General features: G+C 48.7%; 1 protein-coding gene and 1 long non-coding RNA gene across 3 annotated transcripts in view; one reads left to right on the top strand and one right to left on the bottom strand.

The window, feature by feature from the left end:
• LOC122216305 overlaps positions 1–8,529 on the bottom strand; it is a 56,608-nt gene extending 48,079 nt beyond the window's left edge. For both annotated transcript variants that reach the window (XR_006200822.1, XR_006200821.1), the window contains exon 1: positions 8,449–8,529. This is a non-coding gene — a long non-coding RNA (uncharacterized LOC122216305). The remainder of the gene's footprint in view (positions 1–8,448) is intronic.
• Positions 8,094–13,719, top strand: FOXI3 (forkhead box I3). Its single transcript, XM_042932966.1, has 2 exons — positions 8,094–8,932; positions 11,557–13,719. Exons 1-2 carry the CDS (start codon positions 8,212–8,214, stop codon positions 12,174–12,176), a joined length of 1,341 nt encoding a protein of 446 aa, XP_042788900.1. The 5' UTR covers positions 8,094–8,211; the 3' UTR covers positions 12,177–13,719.
• The last annotated feature ends 5,720 nt before the right edge of the window (positions 13,720–19,439 follow it).

Below are 19,439 nucleotides of genomic sequence, written 5' to 3'. Positions count from 1 at the left end.
GGCCGATGGCAATAATCCAGGGGAGGGGGTAATGGTGGTTTAATGCTCGGTGTTGCCAGTAGGACAGAGAGAGTGAAGAGTGACCATGGCATGACTTGGTCAATGAAATAGAAGAGCTTCTGGTTTCTGGCTTAGATAACTGGCTCAGTTGGGGAGAGGGTTTCACAGGGGTGTGGAATACAGAAGGAGATGTAGGTTTTACGAGGGTCAAGATTACTTGCTTAGACTCGCTGGATTTGAGGCAACTTACAAAACAATGAAGAGGAAGGTCCAGTAGGAGTTGATCACTGGGCCAGGAGCTTGCGTGAGAAATTAGGACTGGAAGTCACCAGCACTTTTCTTCCTTTCTTTCCTTCTCTCCTTCGCTCGCCCTTCCTTCCTTCCTTCCTTTTTCTCTTTCTTTCTTTTTCTTTCTTTCTTCTTTCTTTCTTTCTTTCTTTCTTTCTTTCTTTCTTTCTTTCTTTCTTATTTTGAGAGAGAGAGCACATGTGGGAGGGGCAGAGAGAGAGGGAGAGAGAGAATCCCAAGCAGGTTCTGCACTGCCAGTGTGGAGCCCGATGCGGGGCTCGAACTCACGAACTGTGAGCTCATGACCTGAGCTGAAATCAAGAATCAGATGCTCGACTGACTGAACCACCCAGGCGCCCCAGCACTTACATTTCAAAGGGATAAACACTCACCTGTATTAGTTTGCTAGGGCTGCCAAAACAAAGTATTACAGACGGAGCGGCTTAAATTCCAGAAACTTATTTCCTCATAGTTTTGGAGGTTAGAAGTCTAAAATGAAGGTATTGGCAGGGTTGGTTTCCTCTGAGGGCCCCTCCTCATGGCTTGCAGATGGCCATTTTCTTCTGGTGTCTTCACATGGTCTTCCCTCTATGTGTACATGTCTGTGCCCTAAATTCCCCTCTTCTATACAGACACCAATCATATTAAATTAAGGCCTGCCTTAATTACCTTTTTTTACCTTAATTACCTCTTTAAAGACCCTGTCTCCGAACAGTCACATTCTGGGGCACCTGGGTAACTTAGTCGGTTAAATGTCCAACTCTTGATTTCAGTTCAGGTCATGGTCTCACACGGTTCATGAGTTTCAGCCCCATGTCAGACTCCACGCTGACAGTGCTGAGTCTCCTTGGGATTCTCTGTCTCTCTCTCTCTCAAAAATAAGTAAATATGGAGTGCCTGGGTGACTCAGGCAATTAAGCATCCGACTCTTGATTTCAGCCCAAGTCATCATCTCACTGTTTGTGAGTTCAGGCACCATGTCAGGCTCCACACTGACAATGCAGAGCCTGCTTGGGATTCTCTCTCTTTCTCTCTATCTCTGCTTCTCCTCCCCACCCCTCTCCCTCAAAATAAATAAGTAAACTTAACAAATAAATCAACATTAAAAAATAGTCACATTTTGAGGTACCAGGGGTTAGAACATTGACATGTTAATGTTGGGGGAACACAATTCAGCCTATAACAGCATCCTAACTTATTGAATCAAAAAGGAAATTTGTTGGCTAATGAAACCAAGGGGATGAAGAAGGATGTTGTATCAAGGGATTCAAATCTTGCATCCGGAATGTGTCTTCATTTCTGTCACTCAGTTTTACTTGGTGTCACCTGCATTCTCAGGCAGGCTCTCTCCCTTATGGTACCAAAGATGGCCATTTTAGCATTACAACCTCTGTACAGGAACCAATCCGTGTGAAGAAAGGAACTTCTTCCTGACAATCCCAGCAGAAGTCCTGAGAAAGATCTTTTTTTTTTTTTTTTTTAACGTTTATTTATTTTTGAGACAGAGAGAGACAGGGCATGAACGGGGGAGGGTCAGAGAGAGAGGGAGACACAGAATCTGAAACAGGCTCCAGGCTCTGAGTTGTCAGCACAGAGCCCGATGCGGGGCTCGAACTCAGACCGCGAGATCATGACCCAAGCTGAAGTCGGATGCCTAACTGACTGAGCCACCCAGGCGCCCCAGTCCTGAGAAAGATCTTAAATGACCTACCTCAAATCACTCACTCACCTCAAACAAATCACTTGTGTAGGGACAAGTAACATGGGCAAGGACCAAGTTTGAGTCCCCAGCCCATCCCATGCAAACCTCAAAAACTGGGAGTAATGAGAGAGTGTTTCTTTATAGCGTTGCTAAACAGGCAATAATAACTACAACAAACCAGGCCCACTCCAATGATTAAAGCCACGGGAGTAGATATGGCAACCCATGAAGAATATGTAGAGGAAAAGAAGAAGACCAAGGTTAGGAACCTGAGGGAACAAAAAACAATATGCAAAGAATGAAAGATGAGAAACAGACATCCTTTCGGTAGATGTAGGAAAGAAAGAAACCCAGGACAGTGTGTTATCACAGATTCCAAGAGAAGAGACAGTTTTAACAGAGAAACCAAGATTTGCAACACCCAGGAGTAAAAAAGTTAATGTTTTTTAATTGCAAGAAGCTCAGACACACCTTTTGTTGTTGTTGTTGTTGTTGTTGTTAGAGACACACAAATAGAAACATGGGCAAAAAATCAGAACAGGCAGTTCATAAAAAAAGAAATTAAAATGACCTATGACCAGGTAAATTCGTTCCTAAGGAAAAACAGACCAAAACATTTTCAAGATATGCCTCTCTGTGCTTTTAAGATCGGCAAAAATAAAAAGACCTGAACAAATCCAGGGTCAGTAAAGGTGAAAGGAAATAGGCATCCATGGGGAACCTGCCGGTGATATGAACTGCAGGACCTTCTGGCAGAGCAATCTGTTGGAATCAAACATTTAAAGGTACGTGTTCTAAAAAAAAAATAAAAAAATAAAAAATTATAAAGGTACAGGTTCTTTGACCCAACGAATCCCAGCTAGGAATTTACTATCACAAATAAATTCAGCCATATTTTTTTTAAAAAAGGAAATAATCCTGGGGCGCCTGGGTGGCTCAGTCATTAAGTGTCTGACTCTTAATCTTGGCTCAGGTCATGATTTCAAAGTTCACGGGATCAAGCCCCGAGTTGGGCTCCACGCTGGGCATGGAACCTGCTTGGGATTCTTTCTCTTTCCCTCTCTCTGCCCCTCCCCCACTCAAGCTTTCTCTCTCTCAAGATAAATAAACATTTAAAAAAAGTAAAAATAAATAAAAAGGAAATAATTCTGGGGTGCCTGGCTGGCTCAGTCAGTACAGCATATAACTCTTGCTCTCGGGGTTGAGTTCAAGCCCCACATTGGTGTAGAGCTTCCTTAAAAAAAATAAAATGAAAATCGTAAAAAAAAAAAAAAAAAATTAAAAAGGAAATAATCCAGAGATTCATCAAAAAAAAAAAAAAAAAAGTTAAACTCAAAATATTGCCCACCAGGTATGGAGGGGCACCAACGAATCAGAACAGACACTGGCTAGAAACCACCCATACAGCCATACTGGTGGGTCCCCACTGAATATCCTATGAAAAAGGGAACACCAGGTGAACAAAATGAGGTAGATTTTTGGACATACGGGCTGTTTTCGAAAGTTCTCCAGAACGTGTTAATGCAAGTATAAGGTGCACAGCCATGTGAACAACACGGATTCCATTTTTGTACATACTTAAATACATATAGAGCTGTGCTGGTAAGTATTTCAAAACATTTTCTGGAGGAGAGCATAAGAAACTGAGGGCAAGTGGTTGCCTTTGGTGAGAGAGACTACGTAAAGAGAGGGAAAGAGGTCGCACCGTTTAATGGCATGGAGGCTATACCATTTAATGCTTCTTAACTTTTTTTTTAAGTTTATTTATTTACTTTGAGAGAGAGAGAGAGAGAGCACCCAGGGAAGGGGTGGAGAGAGAGGATCCCAAGCAGGCTCAGCGTTGTCGGCACAAAGCCCGACTCAGGGCCCCATCTGAAGAACTGTGAGATCATGACCTGAGCCGAAATCAAGAGCCGGATGCTTAACTGACTGAGCCACCGGGGCTCCCCTCTTTTTAACTTTTTAATTTATTCAAGCGACAAACAATAATTGAGCACCTACTAATGTCAGGCACTGGCCTAGGGGCTAAGGAAATAATGCAGGAGGCATTTAAAGCTGAGTGCTATTAGCACGGGCTCCTCAGCCGCACTGTTTGAATCCTGGCTCCCCGCTTAGAAGTTGGGACACCACAGTTAAATCACTTAACCTTTCTCTCCGTTGCTTCATTCGTGAAGTATGGACTAACAGTTCTTATCTCACAGGACTGCTGGAAGAATTAAATGCGTTAGGTATTTGGCACACATTCCTTAATTGTTAGTGCTAAAAAAAAAGGGAGCAAGAAGAGACCCAGTCCCCATCCTCCATCCAGAACACCCAGTATAGTGGGTGACTGAAATGGAGAGGAGGAGTTGGTTACTGGGAATGAGGGGCCAGGGGGCTGGATGAGCCACCCAGGCAGATGCTGGCACCACCCAGTGGGAGGGCAGGGCTTGAAGGTCTTCTTGCCCCGAGGACGAGGACGGAAGAGTGGAGGGAAGTGCAGCCTTCAGCTGAGATGGCCTCAGGACACTTTGGGAGGATCCTGGGAGATGCATTCAGTGCAGGCAGGCTCTGCCAGGCAAGCTGTCCTAGGACCGCTGGAGGCACCCTGGGCGCCTGGTCTGGAGCAGAAGCAGGAGTCTGAGAAGTGAGCCGAGGAAGCCCAAGAACGGGGCTAATCAGGGAGAGCCAGAGGCCAGGAAGCATTCCAGAGAACTGCGGAGGGGAGAGTGAGGCGGTGGGGAAGAGGTGTAGGGCTCAAGCAGAGGAGCCAATTATGAACAACTTTGTTCAAAGGAATTGTGGGAGCACCACTGTTTCGGCCCGTACTTTTTCTCTTCTTTTTCTGCATTAAGTACACGGAACTTCTGTGGTATCTTCAGATGTTTCAGGTTTCTAGAGTCCTTAGGATTCATCCTTTTTGTTACACTCGTCATGCCTAATGTTTGAGGAAGAGGGGCTCGAACTTTGGGGGTCAGCCGGCAGGTGGCTGGGTGGTCCCTGGGTCACGCCCTTGCTTCTGAACCTCCCCGGGTTGGATTTTTGCCCCACTCCATATTTGCAGCTCACTCCAGTCTTCCGTGACTCCCAGGTGGCTGAGCGGGGTGACTGGCAGGGGCAATCTGGCCAAGGTCAACTTAAAGGGCTTATAAGAGAAAAATATTCTTGGAACAGAAGACATACCTCAAGTTGGTGGAAGGCTTGTCCTCCTGGAGGGGAAAGAGCTGCCTCAGTTTTCCACTAATGCTTACAGTCAGTAAGTAGAGCCCTAAATATTCGCTAAAGGAGCAAATGCGTGGTCCCTCTGAGTTCTGTTTCCATCTGTAGGTCCCAGCCTTTGAGGTATGGACTGGAGAGGACAGGACAGGCTCCTTGGTGTGCCCCCGATACTACCAGCTCTAAAACTGGAACCGATTAAGGGGTCAAAGTTGGAAAAACATGACAGTAAATAAAAAATGAGGCGGCGGGTCCAGCTCTAGTTGGTGCAACATCTTAATCTATCCTCTCCTCATGGAAACAACAAATGCACTAATTAGCCTTCTATATTTTGGTGGTTATCTTCCCTCCATGATTCCCCAAACTGTACTCTCCAATTACAATCTAAGTTTTCTGGAGTTCTTTTCTCACCTCCTCTGGTTCATTTTTCATCTCCACTGGCACCAGAGTTTATTTACTTTTTATCGTATTTTCCCCAAATGTTTTATTTTCCAGTGATGAAAACATGTAACAGCCTCACCGTTTTACATTGGCATGGAAGCATTAATCAATTGCCTTGATGACATCTTTTTTTGTGAAAAAGCGATCTGACAAAATGTTATTATTGGGTGCTTGCATTTTAAGTACATTTTTTTATCCTGTTTTTGAGTGCACCCACATGCTTTTACATTTTAATTTTAAAAAATAGGAATTAAAAATTATTTTAACTTTGACATTAAAAAACCCCAGGCCATGACCAATAATAGTTTTAACCTTATCTAACTAAGATGTGATTGAAAACGGATAGAAAAGTAAAACTTCCAAATCCCTAGAGGGGGTATACACCTTACAGATCCCTGCCTAGATGTACGCTGTAACACAGGCAAAGAACCACTAGGTGGCTCTGTCATTTTTAGGTAAAACTAAAGTCCGCAAAAGATAATGCATAATTAAGGAACAAAATCTCTGGTAGGCAGAACCTTTCATCAAAGCAAGAGATGATAATTTGCAATCATGGCCTCTTACTCAGAAATAATTTGGAGCTATTGGGTTAAGAATTAGACTAAAACAACAACAAGAACAACAACAACAACAGCTCTGCAAAACTGCAAAGTCTGTACACATAAGCAATTTGTTAAAAAATAAGGGAGGGTATGATAGCCTTAAGGACATCAATTACTAAAGGGGAGATGGTTACAAATGTTTTCTAATTTACTGTCATCTCAGTTTCTAGATTTTCTTTTGGACTTCCTGTCTCTGTCTCTCTCTCTCTCTCTCTCTCTCCCTTTTTTTAGATCTTTAAACTTAAGAACAAATATTAAATTGGGGCATTATAACTTATTAAAAATTGCCTTAAAATTTCCTGGGTTATAGTTGTCATCTTTATTAACATCCCAAAAGAAATAAAACAACTTTGTTTTGTACTATTGGGAAAGGAGAAAACACACACACGTTGTTCTTCTCTAAGAAAAATTTAGATCAAATTTAGATCCTTAAATCAAAATACAATTAAACAAACACTATTCCATTCTATAGCATTTGTCAAGAGAGTAAAAGAAACAGTGTGCTGAATTTAGAGGTCAGAATAATTCTTTTCTGAGTCCAGAAAAGATGAAGAAAATAGTTACTTGGAACTGTGGTTTGCATTTTAGGTATTAAATTTACTAGTTAAGTATCTCTGGATATCAGTTTTTAAGAAATGAGATAACAGATGATGATAACGTTCTGTAAAGTACATAACCAACTTTATATCATGAAAATAAGAGTGGAGTAGAGGGGGGTGGATTTCCAAACTATTAAATATTCTGAACTGTCAGTCTGCAATTGGCAAACAAAAAACTTCCCCCCACCCCTCTCCCTTAAATGCGTATCTCAGACTTGTCACTGCCTAGTAAGAACATATTTAGGAATGATTTTAATTGTAAAAGAAACAGTTTTCTTATTGTTGTTCGGAGCCAATAACTAATGATTGTGTGACATGTGGGGTTGCCACAGTATCTTACTTGTTTTGCTTGTTTGTTTGTTTTTTGTTTTTGTTTTTTTTTTCCCGGGCAGGAACCACATTTCAAAACTTACAGAAGTAGAAAGCAAGTCCTATACCATAATTCGTTAAGACCGTTTTTGTAAATGAGCGCTTCTTGCACAGTTTAAATTACAGTTGGCTTTAAAATGCTAATTCCGAACCCACTTATTTAAATGTCTCTGAAAACATACACCCTTCTGTTTTTGAAGAAAACAAATCGCACCAAAGGACTGCACAAACCGGACTTAAAATGAACAAATACTTCCCGAATGTGAACGACATATAGTTATGTGTTTAGAGACATGGTTAGAAGAATTAAAAACCAATTTCAGTCCCTCCCATCACAGAATCCCCTAGGAGATGGGGACACTCCAAGGATGCCCGTTACTAAAATCTACCGTAAGCCCCCAAAGAGTTGTAAATCGCGTCTATTCTTTTCGACTGGAAGCCGATCGGTTGAGACCGGCCGTGAATCCTGTAACTCAATCACAAAGGGTGCAGAAGCTCGAGGTAGAAAACCAAAGGGGGCTAAGCAGGTGGTCTGCGTGGCCACCCAAACTCATCTTGGGCACTTTTTAGAAAACTGTTGTACTGTTTGGGTTACCTTCTCCTGGTTTCCACATTCGTCCTTTTATTCCACCCCTGTGCTCAGAACACGTCGGCTGGCAGTGGGGTGCTTTTCGCCCTCAACCTGGAGGCGCGGGCCTGCGCCAGCCTCCCCCGGGCTCCCGGGCTCCCGGGCCCGCCGAGGAGGGGCTCCAGGGGCGGGGTGGGCGGGGCGCGCGGCGCGAGGGCTCGGGCGCGCTCCGCCGGGATGCGCGGGCAGGTGGGGCGTGGCGGGGGCGTGGAGAGTCCGGGCCCGCGGGCCGCCGCCCAGCCCCGGGCCGGCCCGGGAGGAGCCGCGCCGCAGACGGTTATAAGAAGCCGGCTCGCGGGCGCTCCGCGCGCCTCCGCCGACCCCCGCCCCGGCACCGGTCGCCCAGCGAGGGCCGAGGCGGGGCCGCAGGGAGGTTCCCGCAAAGGGATGCTCTCGCCCGAGCGGCGACACCAGCCCCGCTCGCCCCTCGCCGCCGCCGCCGCGCCGCACCCGCCGACGGCCGCCGACATGGCCCTCTACTGCGGCGACAACTTCGGCGTGTACTCGCAGCCCGGCCTGCCCCCGCCCGCCGCCGCCGCCGCCCCGGGCGCCCCGCCGGCCTCCAGGGCGCCCTACGGGCTGGCCGACTACGCCGCGCCGCCCGCCGCCGCCGCCAACCCCTACCTGTGGCTCAACGGGCCGGGCGTGGGCGGCCCGCCCGCAGCCGCCGCCGCCGCCGCCGCCGCGTACCTGGGCGCCCCGCCGCCGCCGCCGCCGCCCCCCGGGGGCGCGGCCGGGCCCTTCCTGCAGCCGCCCCCCGCCGCCGGCACCTTCGGCTGCGCGCAGCGGGCCTTCGCGCAGCCCGCGCCCGCCGCGCCCGCCTCGCCCGCGGGGCCCGCCGCGCCCGGCGAGCTGGGCTGGCTGTCCATGGCCAGCCGCGAGGACCTGATGAAGATGGTGCGGCCGCCCTACTCGTACTCGGCGCTCATCGCCATGGCCATCCAGAGCGCGCCCGAGCGCAAGCTCACGCTCAGCCACATCTACCAGTTCGTGGCCGACAGCTTCCCCTTCTACCAGCGCAGCAAGGCCGGCTGGCAGAACTCCATCCGCCACAACCTGTCGCTCAACGACTGCTTCAAGAAGGTGCCCCGCGACGAGGACGACCCAGGTGAGGGCGCCGGACAGGTGCTTCCCCGGCCGGGAGGGCGGGGAGGCGGCGCCCGGGCAGGGGCCGACTTGGATGGAGCTCCATGCGGAGTCTTCTCTTCCTAACTGGGACTGGGAGCCAGAGCGGACGGAACAACCGCCCGAACCCCGAACCTCGTCTGGCTGGGGTGGGGGTAAACCGGAGGACAAAGAGAACTATCAGAGGACCCACGAGCGCGGGGGCCCGGTGGTGGGGGGCTCGCCCCTTGCACCCACTCACACCCACCACACACACGCGCAGAGGCTGGCCGGTTAGAGAAAAACGAAAAAAAGCCAGTATCCTCAAACGGGAAGCCACCCCTGGGTGCCAGTGGAAGGGAGGGACCGAGGTACAGGTAGATTAGGAATAGGAACACGCGTGGGCTCTCGGATAAAGGACGACTATAAAGGGATTCAGGAGAGCTGAGAGCCCGGCACATTTCACGGAATAGGTAGTGAGAGACCGACCAACAGCCGGCCGTCCCAGCTGCCCCTGGAGACACGTCCTTCTGCACCGGGGTCCTAACAGACCCTCTTCCTGCACCAGGGTCCTCTCTGTGTCCTTCGTGAAGTAGGCGCCCGCCTTGAGAGAGACGACTGAAGTCGTGGCACAGGCATCAGGGGACAGGGAATAGAGGAATCCGAGAACTAAAGCTGGGTCCTACAGAGTGTGGTTTGGTGCCTTCACTATTTAGAAATGTAAAAATGAAAACCCCAAGCGTGCTGCATTTCTGATCCGAGCCCCCCGCCCCCCGGGTGAGGAGGGCTGGGTTACAGTGGAGCGCTGTGAGTGGTTTTCCTCTACAGGAGCAGTGGAGGCCGAAGAAAAGCTCAAAAAAAACGAGAAAACAGGATTCTACTTGAGGTTTTCAGAAGGAGCTGGGGACAGAGGAGGTGGGGACAGAGGCGTGATAGGAAAAAGAGATGCAGGATTTTGTGTAAATGCTCTGGAGCGTTCGCACCTTGAAAGCACTCGAGAGCGGTGCTTTCCAAGAGAAATACGGTACAAACCATGTGTGAATGCAAATTTTCTAGCAGCCACGTTAAAAAGGTAAAAAGAAGCCGGTGGAATTATTTTTAAGTAACCCAAAATATTGTTTCAACAGCGAATATAAAAGCTATTAGTGAGATACTTTATGCTTTTTGTTTGATATTAAGTCTTCAGAATCCTGTGTGTGCTTGATTCTGCAGGGCACTTTGGCCTAGCGAGCCACTTTTCAGGTGCCCGACAGCCATGTGTGGCAAGTGGTTACTGTATTGGACAGGGCATACAGTTCTAGAAGGTATCTTCTAGATACCTTCCCCATTTGGCCCCTAAAGCACCTGAGATTATCATGTTAATGGTCATGTATATTCTTCTGGACTGTCTAAAAAGTTAGCGTCTTTAGCTAGTATCTTGTCAAAGCCCTTGGTACTAAGGGACACAATATAAATATCCTGATAGGTACAGGTGCTGGTATTCAGATGGCAGTTGTATGAATAAAGAAAAATTTTTTTGCACCTATTTGCAAAAAATGTGTTACTGAAGATCCTGGGTTTGGAGGAATAAGTGCTAGTTCACGCAGGCAACCTAACACAGTGTTTAGGTAAGAATGTGGAGTCTAGAAGCAGCCTGCTTAAAGCCCAGCTCTACCATTGCTAACTGGGAACACAGCAGGTTACTAACCAACGTGGCCTGTTTCCACAGAGCTGAGAGGAGCAACTGAAGTTGCCCGTGTAAAGCACTCTACAAAACAAGTGCTTACCAGTACTTTTCAAATGCCAAAGATTCTGTTTACCAGAAGTGATAAAAGCTGTTGAGAGAGAAAATCCTCCAAGAGGGTGGATCTTTTTTCCCTCAATTATGCTAGATAGTGAGGGGGATTTTCTAAGCAGAAGGCTAGCACCACATGCACTAAATGGGGCTCTGGTCTGAGATTTGCTGGTGGAGGAAAAGCTGGGAAGAGACCTGGGGCACCTCCTGTTGAAGGGGAGGGAGGGAGGGATGTAGATTCCAGGAGCTCCCTTGTCCCCTGAACACACGTTGTCCAAGGTGGTGTGAAAACAACTGACTACCCAGTAATAACTTTTGTGATTTTTGTTTGGCAAGACAAATGACTGTGGTATTTGAGGTTGCCTTTTTCCGGTGGAGTGATTTTGTTTTAAGGGACAAATATTGTACCCTTTGAGCAAATAATAATAACAGGTACCAGAACCCTCACGGCCAATCTGTAAAATGGGTATTAATCTCATGCCTGCTTTTATAAATCTAGAAATGTAGGCTCACGTTTAAGTAGCACCAGGATTTTGCAAGGGCGCACCCATGAGTCTGGAGGGGGAGGTGTTGGGGCATTAAAAATGTCTTGGGCCTAGAATTAGGTCTCGCGATTTTAAGTAGCAGGTACTGCCAGGAGAGAGTGGAAGTGGCCAGAACATCTGGGTTCAAGATTTCTCCTTGGAGGTGAAGAATAAAACCTCCCCGGAAGGATAAATGTAACCAGTAGAGGGGACTGAGCATGTTTGTCAGGGTTTCATGAGAGCCCGTCCTCCCTCCGGGACTGGGGCTGAATAATTCGAGGGCACGGACTGGGTCCTTCTCTGACCTGGGTTTCTTTCTCCACCCCGTAGGGAAGGGGAACTACTGGACCCTCGATCCAAACTGTGAGAAAATGTTTGACAACGGGAACTTCCGTCGGAAGCGGAAGCGCCGCTCCGAAGCCAGCAGCTCCTCCGCGGCGGCCCCAGGGACCACAAAGTCGGAAGACGGGCTCTCCTCAGGATTGGGGTCGGGAGTGGCCGCGAAGCCGGAAGGAGACAGCCCGACGGCTTTGCTAAGGCCGTCCCAGTCCCCAGAGCCTCCCGAGGGCACCAAGAGTACCGCCTCGTCCCCGGGAGGCTCCCTGCTCACCTCCACCCCCTGCCTCAACACCTTCTTCAGCAGCCTCAGCACCTTGAGTGTCAGCGGCGGTGGGGGCACCCAGCGGGCGCTCCCTGGCGGCCGCCACCTGGGGATCCAGGGGGCCCAGCTGCCCTCCAGCAGCGCCTTCCCCCCCAGCTCGGTCTCGGAAGCCGCGCCGGACACCTTGCCGCTGAGCTCCGGCGCCAGCAGCGGCGGCCAGAGGCCTTCCTACTGCAGCCCTTTCCCTGCCGGCTCCAGCGGGGGGCAAAGCAGCCCCTTCAGCAGCCCTTTCTACAACTTCAGCATGGTCAACAGCCTCATCTACCCCCGCGAGGGCTCCGAGGTATAGGACTCGCCAGCCTCAGCTTCTCAGACTTGCATATGCGCACCTGAGATCTTGTGAAATGCAGATTTCCCAGGCAGTAGGTCTTGGGGCAGGAAGGGAGGCTCTGCATCTCCCTGGAGCCCCGGTGATCCCGTGGGCCCACTGGCCACATCTGGAGGCGCACGGGAGTCGAAGATGACTCTTTCTACAGCCCAGCAAGCTTTCACAGGTTTCTTCTGGAGAAGGGCCTCCCTGGAGAGAAAGCCACCTCTGTTCTGGGCCAGTACCTGCGAGCCCTGTGAGGGCCTGGACTGCGTCTGTTTTGCTCATCGCTGTATATCAGGGTTACAAGCTCAGATGTGCCCACGGGGCAGCTAAGAAACAAAAGAATGAAGTGTCTTGGGTAGGAAAAAAGGTCGCAGTTGGTAACTGCAGCAGTGGGGAGCGGTCGCGACTGACCAGCTGAAGGCCGCTGTGGGCAGCTAGTTCTTTCCTGCCTGGCAGCATCTTGATTTTGGAAAAGTCAGGTGTCTGGATTTTTTTTTTTTTTTTAGAAAACCTCCATTTGCCTTCTTTGCCACCAGTTAAAGTTCTTAAAATACTGTACCAGGAAACACCACAAATCCTCCGAGCTACATCCAGCTCACAAATCACCTCTGCTGAGGCTCCGCTTCTGGGACCCGGTGGATACTAACAGCAGTAGAACTGCCCAGGCAAGCTCTGTGCGGAGTGCCGTTTCAGACACACTCGACGTGTGATCCCACAGCAGCCTTGGGAGATCAGTATTATTACTGTCCCTGTGCTCTCTATACGAGGCCGGTGCATCTCCCAAGAGGTCACACAGAAGTCGAGGAGCCAGGATCAGGTCCGGGCAGTCTGGCTCCAGAGCTGGTGCTGGTAGATTTGTTCTGGTCCTGAGAAACAAAAGGTGCCGTTATCCGTAGGCAGACACAGTGTGCAGGGGGTGGGAATGAGCTACATCTCATTTGACCAAAGATTGAAATAAGTGACCATTTCAGATGTTCTCCTGAGCAATCAAGGACAGACACCTCCCTCTGCCTTCTGCTGCCATATGCCCAGGGTGACCATTGTCCTAGTTAACTTGGTGTCCTGTCCCTTTTAGCGTGTGTCCTAGATCTTTCATTTTTTTAAGACAATATTAGAATGTTATTAAAAAATAGTTTTGAAATGGAATTTTTTTATAGTTTCTTAATAAACCGTCTGTTAAAATTTTTTAATATAATTTATTTTTTAGCACTCCCTTTTACTTCTCAAGAGGTACCTGCATTTGAATAGTTTTTATGGTCACCCTCCCAGTGCCCAGCTGAGTGTCTGGTCCTTGGCAGATCCTTAGCCACCTTTTGAACTCACCCAAAAAGTGCTAATTAAAATGTAGATAATTGTTGATTTCATTGGAACAGCTGATAATGTCCTGAGTTGCCTTTGTTCCCTGTTGTTGGATCTTTGATAGGAGAGTTGCTGGTTTGGGGATTTACTTTTTTTTAGAAAACGGGACGCAAGTAAGTACATTGTAAAAAAAAATTTTTAACTTTTCCCTGTGTATTCTTTTTTAAGACTCACAGCATTGCTTTTAAATTTTTATTTTGAAATACACAATACAGAAAACTATTTTTTAAAGTTTTATCGAGGTATAAATAACATCACCGTTACTTTTTAAATATTATGGACGAAGACAACCAAAGAGACTACCTATCCCCCAGATTGTGTGTACAAAAAAACCGTTTCTGTGGATATTTTTCTATGTGAAAAATCGTAGGGACTTTTATAAATATTATTTCTAACACAGTTCTATATTTGTAAATTAATTTATAATGTGAACTGGGACAAAAAAACTTTTTTTTTTCCCAAGAAAGTACACTGCATGCTGAGAATCACATGAAATAAACTCTTAAGTGGGATGATTTCTGGCCACCTTTACGCGTTCCTGTTTTTCTGTCTTCAGCGTCTTTGTCCTAAAGGAATAGAGATGTAAGGGGCATGACACTGAAGCCACTACAGGGACTTTGTTGAGAGCAAAAGCAAATGATGTTCCCGTTGGATTGGTCCCACCTGCCCACGTCTGAAAGGCTGGAACAAAACAGTTACTCTTGGGGATGGTCTATAGGCATGTGAGCATTTTATTGATTTTAACAGAGTAACAGTTCTGTCTTAGATCAACCAACCTAAGTGTACCAGACAACTTCTGTTCCAGAATGAAATGGTGCTGTGAGGTCTCACCAGCTGGCAGTAGTCCTCAGGTGGCCTCCGCAGCCCTGGGTGTGGTGGCCCTCAATGGGACCACAGGCAGCCCATCACTGCACACTGCCAAGGAAATAGGAAACTATTGAGACTGGGCCCCCATCTAGAAGAAACCAGGAAAACGAGGTTTCTAGACTAGGGTTTCTCAGCCTCAGCACTACCGCTATTTAGGGTTGGGTAATTCATTGTAGAGGTTGCCTTGTGCATCACAGGGTATTTAGCAGCCTCCCTGGTCTCTACCCGTTAGACTCTAGAAGTGCCTCCTTTCCACTTGGCCCTGGCCACATGGTGACGACCTGTCTCCAGACATTGCCAAATGTTCCTGGCCAGTTGGGGGGAGACAAAATTAACCCTGCTTGAGAACCACTGATCTAGACTAACACCCAGAATTGGAAAATTGTGGGCTAGTTGTTGAGCCCTGGATGAAGGAGGCCTCTGGGTTTTTGGTGTAGGACAGTTTCTGTCCTGTGAGATGCCTTTTCTTCTAAAGAAAATCAGCTGCTCTCAGAACTGAGATCCACTGGTTTGCCCTGTCACACTGAAGGTAGATTCCTTCAATATTTTAGTTGCTGACTATAGATTGTTTATGGCAGCTTCCTTCTTGACATCTAATTATTTCTATTAATAGAGACCTAGGCCGGAATAATTTCGACCAACAATAAGCTACCCGAGTTTTGGGTTTTGGTTTTTGTTTTTGTTTGTTTTTTGGCATGGTCGGAGGTTGGGGGGGGGGTGCGGTAATGGAGACAGACATAAGGATTTCTTGGAAAGAAAGGCATGCAAAAAGCACATGAGTAACCCGTATTTGGAAGTATCTAGATCTGAGTGGTTGGCATGAAATGCCAGGATGATGGCATTTATGAGGACAAAGGCAAAGAGCAGAATCCGCGTCATTCTCCTGCTGAACGGCCGCGGAGGGTGGCAGGGCCGCTCAGTCTCCACTCCCGGGACTGAAGAAGCTGTAAGGTGGGCAAGTCTCTATCAGGGAACTGCCTCCTGCTGGGCATGGGACCCAAGGCTACCCGACGAAGCTGCCCGTGCCTGTGAGATTTCCAGGTCAAAGTCTGTACCAGCCCTACAGCTGGCACCAGTTTCCTGCATCTGTGACGTTGTCTGCCTGAGAACCAGGTCAGACATTCTGGATCTGAGCTAGATTTCACGTTCTGTTGTTTGGGACAGTGCAGAGGGAAAGATGTGCTCCCTTGGCCTATAGATGAGTGACCTTCGTTCTCTGGGGGTGGCCAGGGACCAGGGGACTGACGTCGAGTTGCAGCCCAGGTTGAGGCCATTTGGGCACATGTATAAGTAAGTGAAGGCAGCGCCTTCCAGCCTTTTGGGATGTAGTGTACCTTCCAGAATAAGACAGGGCCAAAGGAGAATTTTAAAAACTACTACACCGGATTCACATTTCCTTCTGGACACTTTGAGAACCTTAATCTTGTTCTCAAACTTATTAGGAAAGGGGGGCCAAGAGGCTTCAGGAACTGCACCCCAACTTCTCCAGCTCCCAGGGCCCTGACAAGCCCCTCCCAGAGCAAAGTGGGCCAAGCTCTGGCCATGAGGAACATCACTAAAGCTGTTCTCTTCCTCCCTGCGACTGCCCAGAATTTGGAAAGAGGCTAAGTCCACAGGGTCTAACTGGTTTTCTTTAGCTGCTCTAGTAGCTAAAAACCTAGAGGCTTTTAAAGAAGAAACTCCCAGTGGTTTACCTGAGGCAGGGATTTGCGGGTTCTGGGGCCGAGAACCGGCTGCCCACGTGACCTGGCCTTTTGTCATGGAAAGTGGTCAGCTGGGGTGCGTGGCTGGGTGGCGGGCAGGGCTGGAGAAGGAAGGAATTTCCTGTCAAGATTTGAAAACAAAAAAAAGGTCAAAAAGACCAGCTACCTACTGAATTCCTCTCTGCTTTTTTATTCATGATGTCTGGGGATCCTCACCAGAAACCCAGGAGGCCTGGAGAGCAGTCCTTTATTATTTTAAAAAAGGCAAAAATTACAATAATAATAACTCACTTACTAGGTGCTGGGCATTGTCCTAAAATATAGAAAGATAAATAATATTGAATGTAATCAACAGCTATCTTAAACTCGCAACAACTCTATCAAGTAGACATAGGGTTTTGTTTTATTTTTAAATAAACGCTACCCCCAACACGGAGCTTGAATTCACAACCCTGAGATCAAAAGTCGCATGCTCTACCGACTGAGCCAGCCAGGCACCCCGAGGAAACACTGTTAATATTCATTTGACCAATGAGAATGCTGAGGACCACAGAGTTTGTTTAATAACAGGGCCATGGTCAAAACTCTTTAAGTAGCTGCTGCAGGTAAGTGGTGAAGCCAGAGATTCAAAGTCAGGTTATGTGATGTCAGGACTTACCTGCCCTTAAACTATTCTGTCTCTCTCTTTTTATTTTTATTTTTTAACGTTTATTTATTTTTGAGACAGAGAGACAGAGCATGAACGGGGGAGGGTCAGAGAGAGGGAGACACAGAATCCGAAACAGGCTCCAGGCTCTGAGCCGTCAGTACAGAGCCCGACGCGGGGCTCAAACTCACAGAGTGCGAGATCCTGACCTGAGCCGAAGTCGGATGCTTAACCGACTGAACCACCCAGGTGCCCCTGTCTCTCCTTTTTGAAGACGAGAAAGGAGAGGCACAGGGAGGTTAAATGACTTGCCCAAGGCCACACAGCTTATTGGTTGCAGGTTTGGGGGCTCAGAACCCAGGCTCCTGCCCTGCCACCCACCCCCACCCACTCAGTGACATTCCCTGCAGGCATTTCCTTGAGGTTGGTTTTTGTATCTGGGGCTCCCTTTTCATGGCTACAGGAAGGTAAGCAGTGGGAAGGGAAGTTGTTTTTCCTTGACATGTCCTCCCTTGCAGGATCAGCCAGCAGCTAAGTCAATGGCCCACATCTTGGGCTCTGAAGTTGCCAAGGGAAGCCAGACATTGGAGACGCTGGTTTGGAACCTTGGACTCAGGAAATGTACGCACTGACTCAGCAAATCCCTTTGGGCAAGAGTCCCGGTGCTGGGCATTGGGGACAGTAAGATGACTGAGACCCACCTGGACACTCAGCGAGCACGTCTGAGGGCCAGAGCAGATGTGTGCAGGGTACAGAGGATCCACAGGGTCGGCCTGTGCTCTCCCGACTGGCTGCCAGCGTCCAGTGAGGGAGATGAGCGGTTTCACCTTCTGGAAGAGCGGCAGGAGGTTCCCCAGAGTCCTGCCTACACTCCTTCCCCGACCTGCAGCCTGTGCCGGGAGACCAGGACCAGGGGTTACCCAAAACAGGGATGCTTGTGGGCTGACAGAAGAGACAGAAGCAACCGTAGTCAGGTGGACTGTCTTCAAGGCCCTGGGGCCAGGCCTGTGTGAGCTCCGTCCTGGTGCCTGTGCATCAGCTCTCCTGGTCGCCAGCTTTCAGCCCCAACCTGAGGTGGGAGCGGAGCCTGGCTTCTTTGCTCCGCACTTCACAGAAGGTTACCTGCCGTGTTGGGGTTTTCTCCTTCCCAGTTTACCTTCCTGATGTGCATTAAGCAAAGCACAGCCCCAGGATCTTCCTGCTCCTCGCTGGGATCTGGGATCGGAACGGGGTGGGGGTTGGGGCATTCACAAGCAAGAGGATCTCTTTCCCTCCTCTTCTCCAAGGACGATGCCAACTGACCCTGTTCCTTAGCTGCCCACTTCCAACTCCATGTCTGGGCCGGCCCACAGGCACCGCGACTGAGGCCAGACATGCAAACTCTCAGGGCCTCAGTCTTCCCCTCAGCAAAATGGACAAAAGCAATCAATCTCCGCCTCACAGCGCTGTCGAGAGGGTTAACATATCTATTTTGTATTGAATCTGTGTGCTTGCCCCACAGTACCCTTGAGAAGGGCCTTAGCATCCACTCCCAGAGCTTCCTCCTGTCTCTCCTCAGAAAGGAGGAGCCTTTGCCCGGTAGCCTTGAAGGGTGAGTATTATTAGCCTCATATTACAGAAAGGCAAAAACAGACTAAGGTTGGCAAACAGCCGGCTGCCGGAAGCTGAGGAAATCTCACAGGAAAGGGACAGTCACATATTCGTGGACTCCAGCTCACTCACCGGTCTGTCCCTAAGTGTATCGAACACTGACCAGCTCTTATGTTGCTTCCTCTGTTTGCCTCGAACCCCACATCCAAGCCCGGGAAAAGAACTGTTGGCTCTCATGTTCAAAATTGGTCTCCAGCCCATGACTTCAGCCCTGTTCACCTGTGTCACCAGGTCTGTGCCCAGAGGTCGCAGCAGCCTCCTACCTGGCTCCCGGCCTCAACCCCTAGTTCCCTGCTATTCACGTTGCCCTCACCCCTGCTGTTCTGAGCTCATCCTTTACTCAGAAGCCAGAGTAATCTTTCAAACAACAGATAACGATTATATTGCTTTCCCGCCTAGAACCTTTCTGTAACATCTATTACTAGCAAACTCCAAAGCTCATCTGTGGCCCTGCATGAACTAGGTCCTGCCCCTCTCCCACATCCCCCTTCTACTGGGCTCCAGCCATTCACTGCTTGGAGCCCCTCAAACATTCCAGACTCTTCTGTTTTAGGGTCTTCGCAGTTATGCCTTCTGCTGCACAAGCTTAATGCCCCGGATCTTGTCAAGCTTCTGCTCAAAGGCGGGCCTTTGGAGCAGTTGTCCCTGAGCTTCTAACCCTCCCCTCTTCCACCAACTCCCTTCAAGCTGCCTTTTGTACAGTTTTCTTCCCATTGTAACTAAATCTGTGCCTTAAAAATAAAACAAAAGCATTATTTCAATGAGATCATTTCTGGGGGATGAGAGGTGAGCAGAGGAACAGGAGCCAGCATGGGCACCCTCAGGTCTGTCTCCTCCATATTTAAAAAGAAAGCCTAAGGGCACCTGGGTGGCTCAGTCGATCGAGTGTCCAGCTGTTGATTTCGGCCCAGGTCACGATCTCATGGTTTGTGAGTTTGAGCCCCGCATCAGGCTCTGCACTGACAGTGCAGAAACTGCTTGGGATTCTCTCTCTCTCCCTCTCTCTGCACTGCC

This window comes from Panthera leo, chromosome A3 (assembly GCF_018350215.1).
Source record: "Panthera leo isolate Ple1 chromosome A3, P.leo_Ple1_pat1.1, whole genome shotgun sequence".
Lineage (NCBI taxonomy): Eukaryota > Metazoa > Chordata > Mammalia > Carnivora > Felidae > Panthera > Panthera leo.
This window is presented reverse-complemented; position numbering and strand designations above follow the sequence as displayed.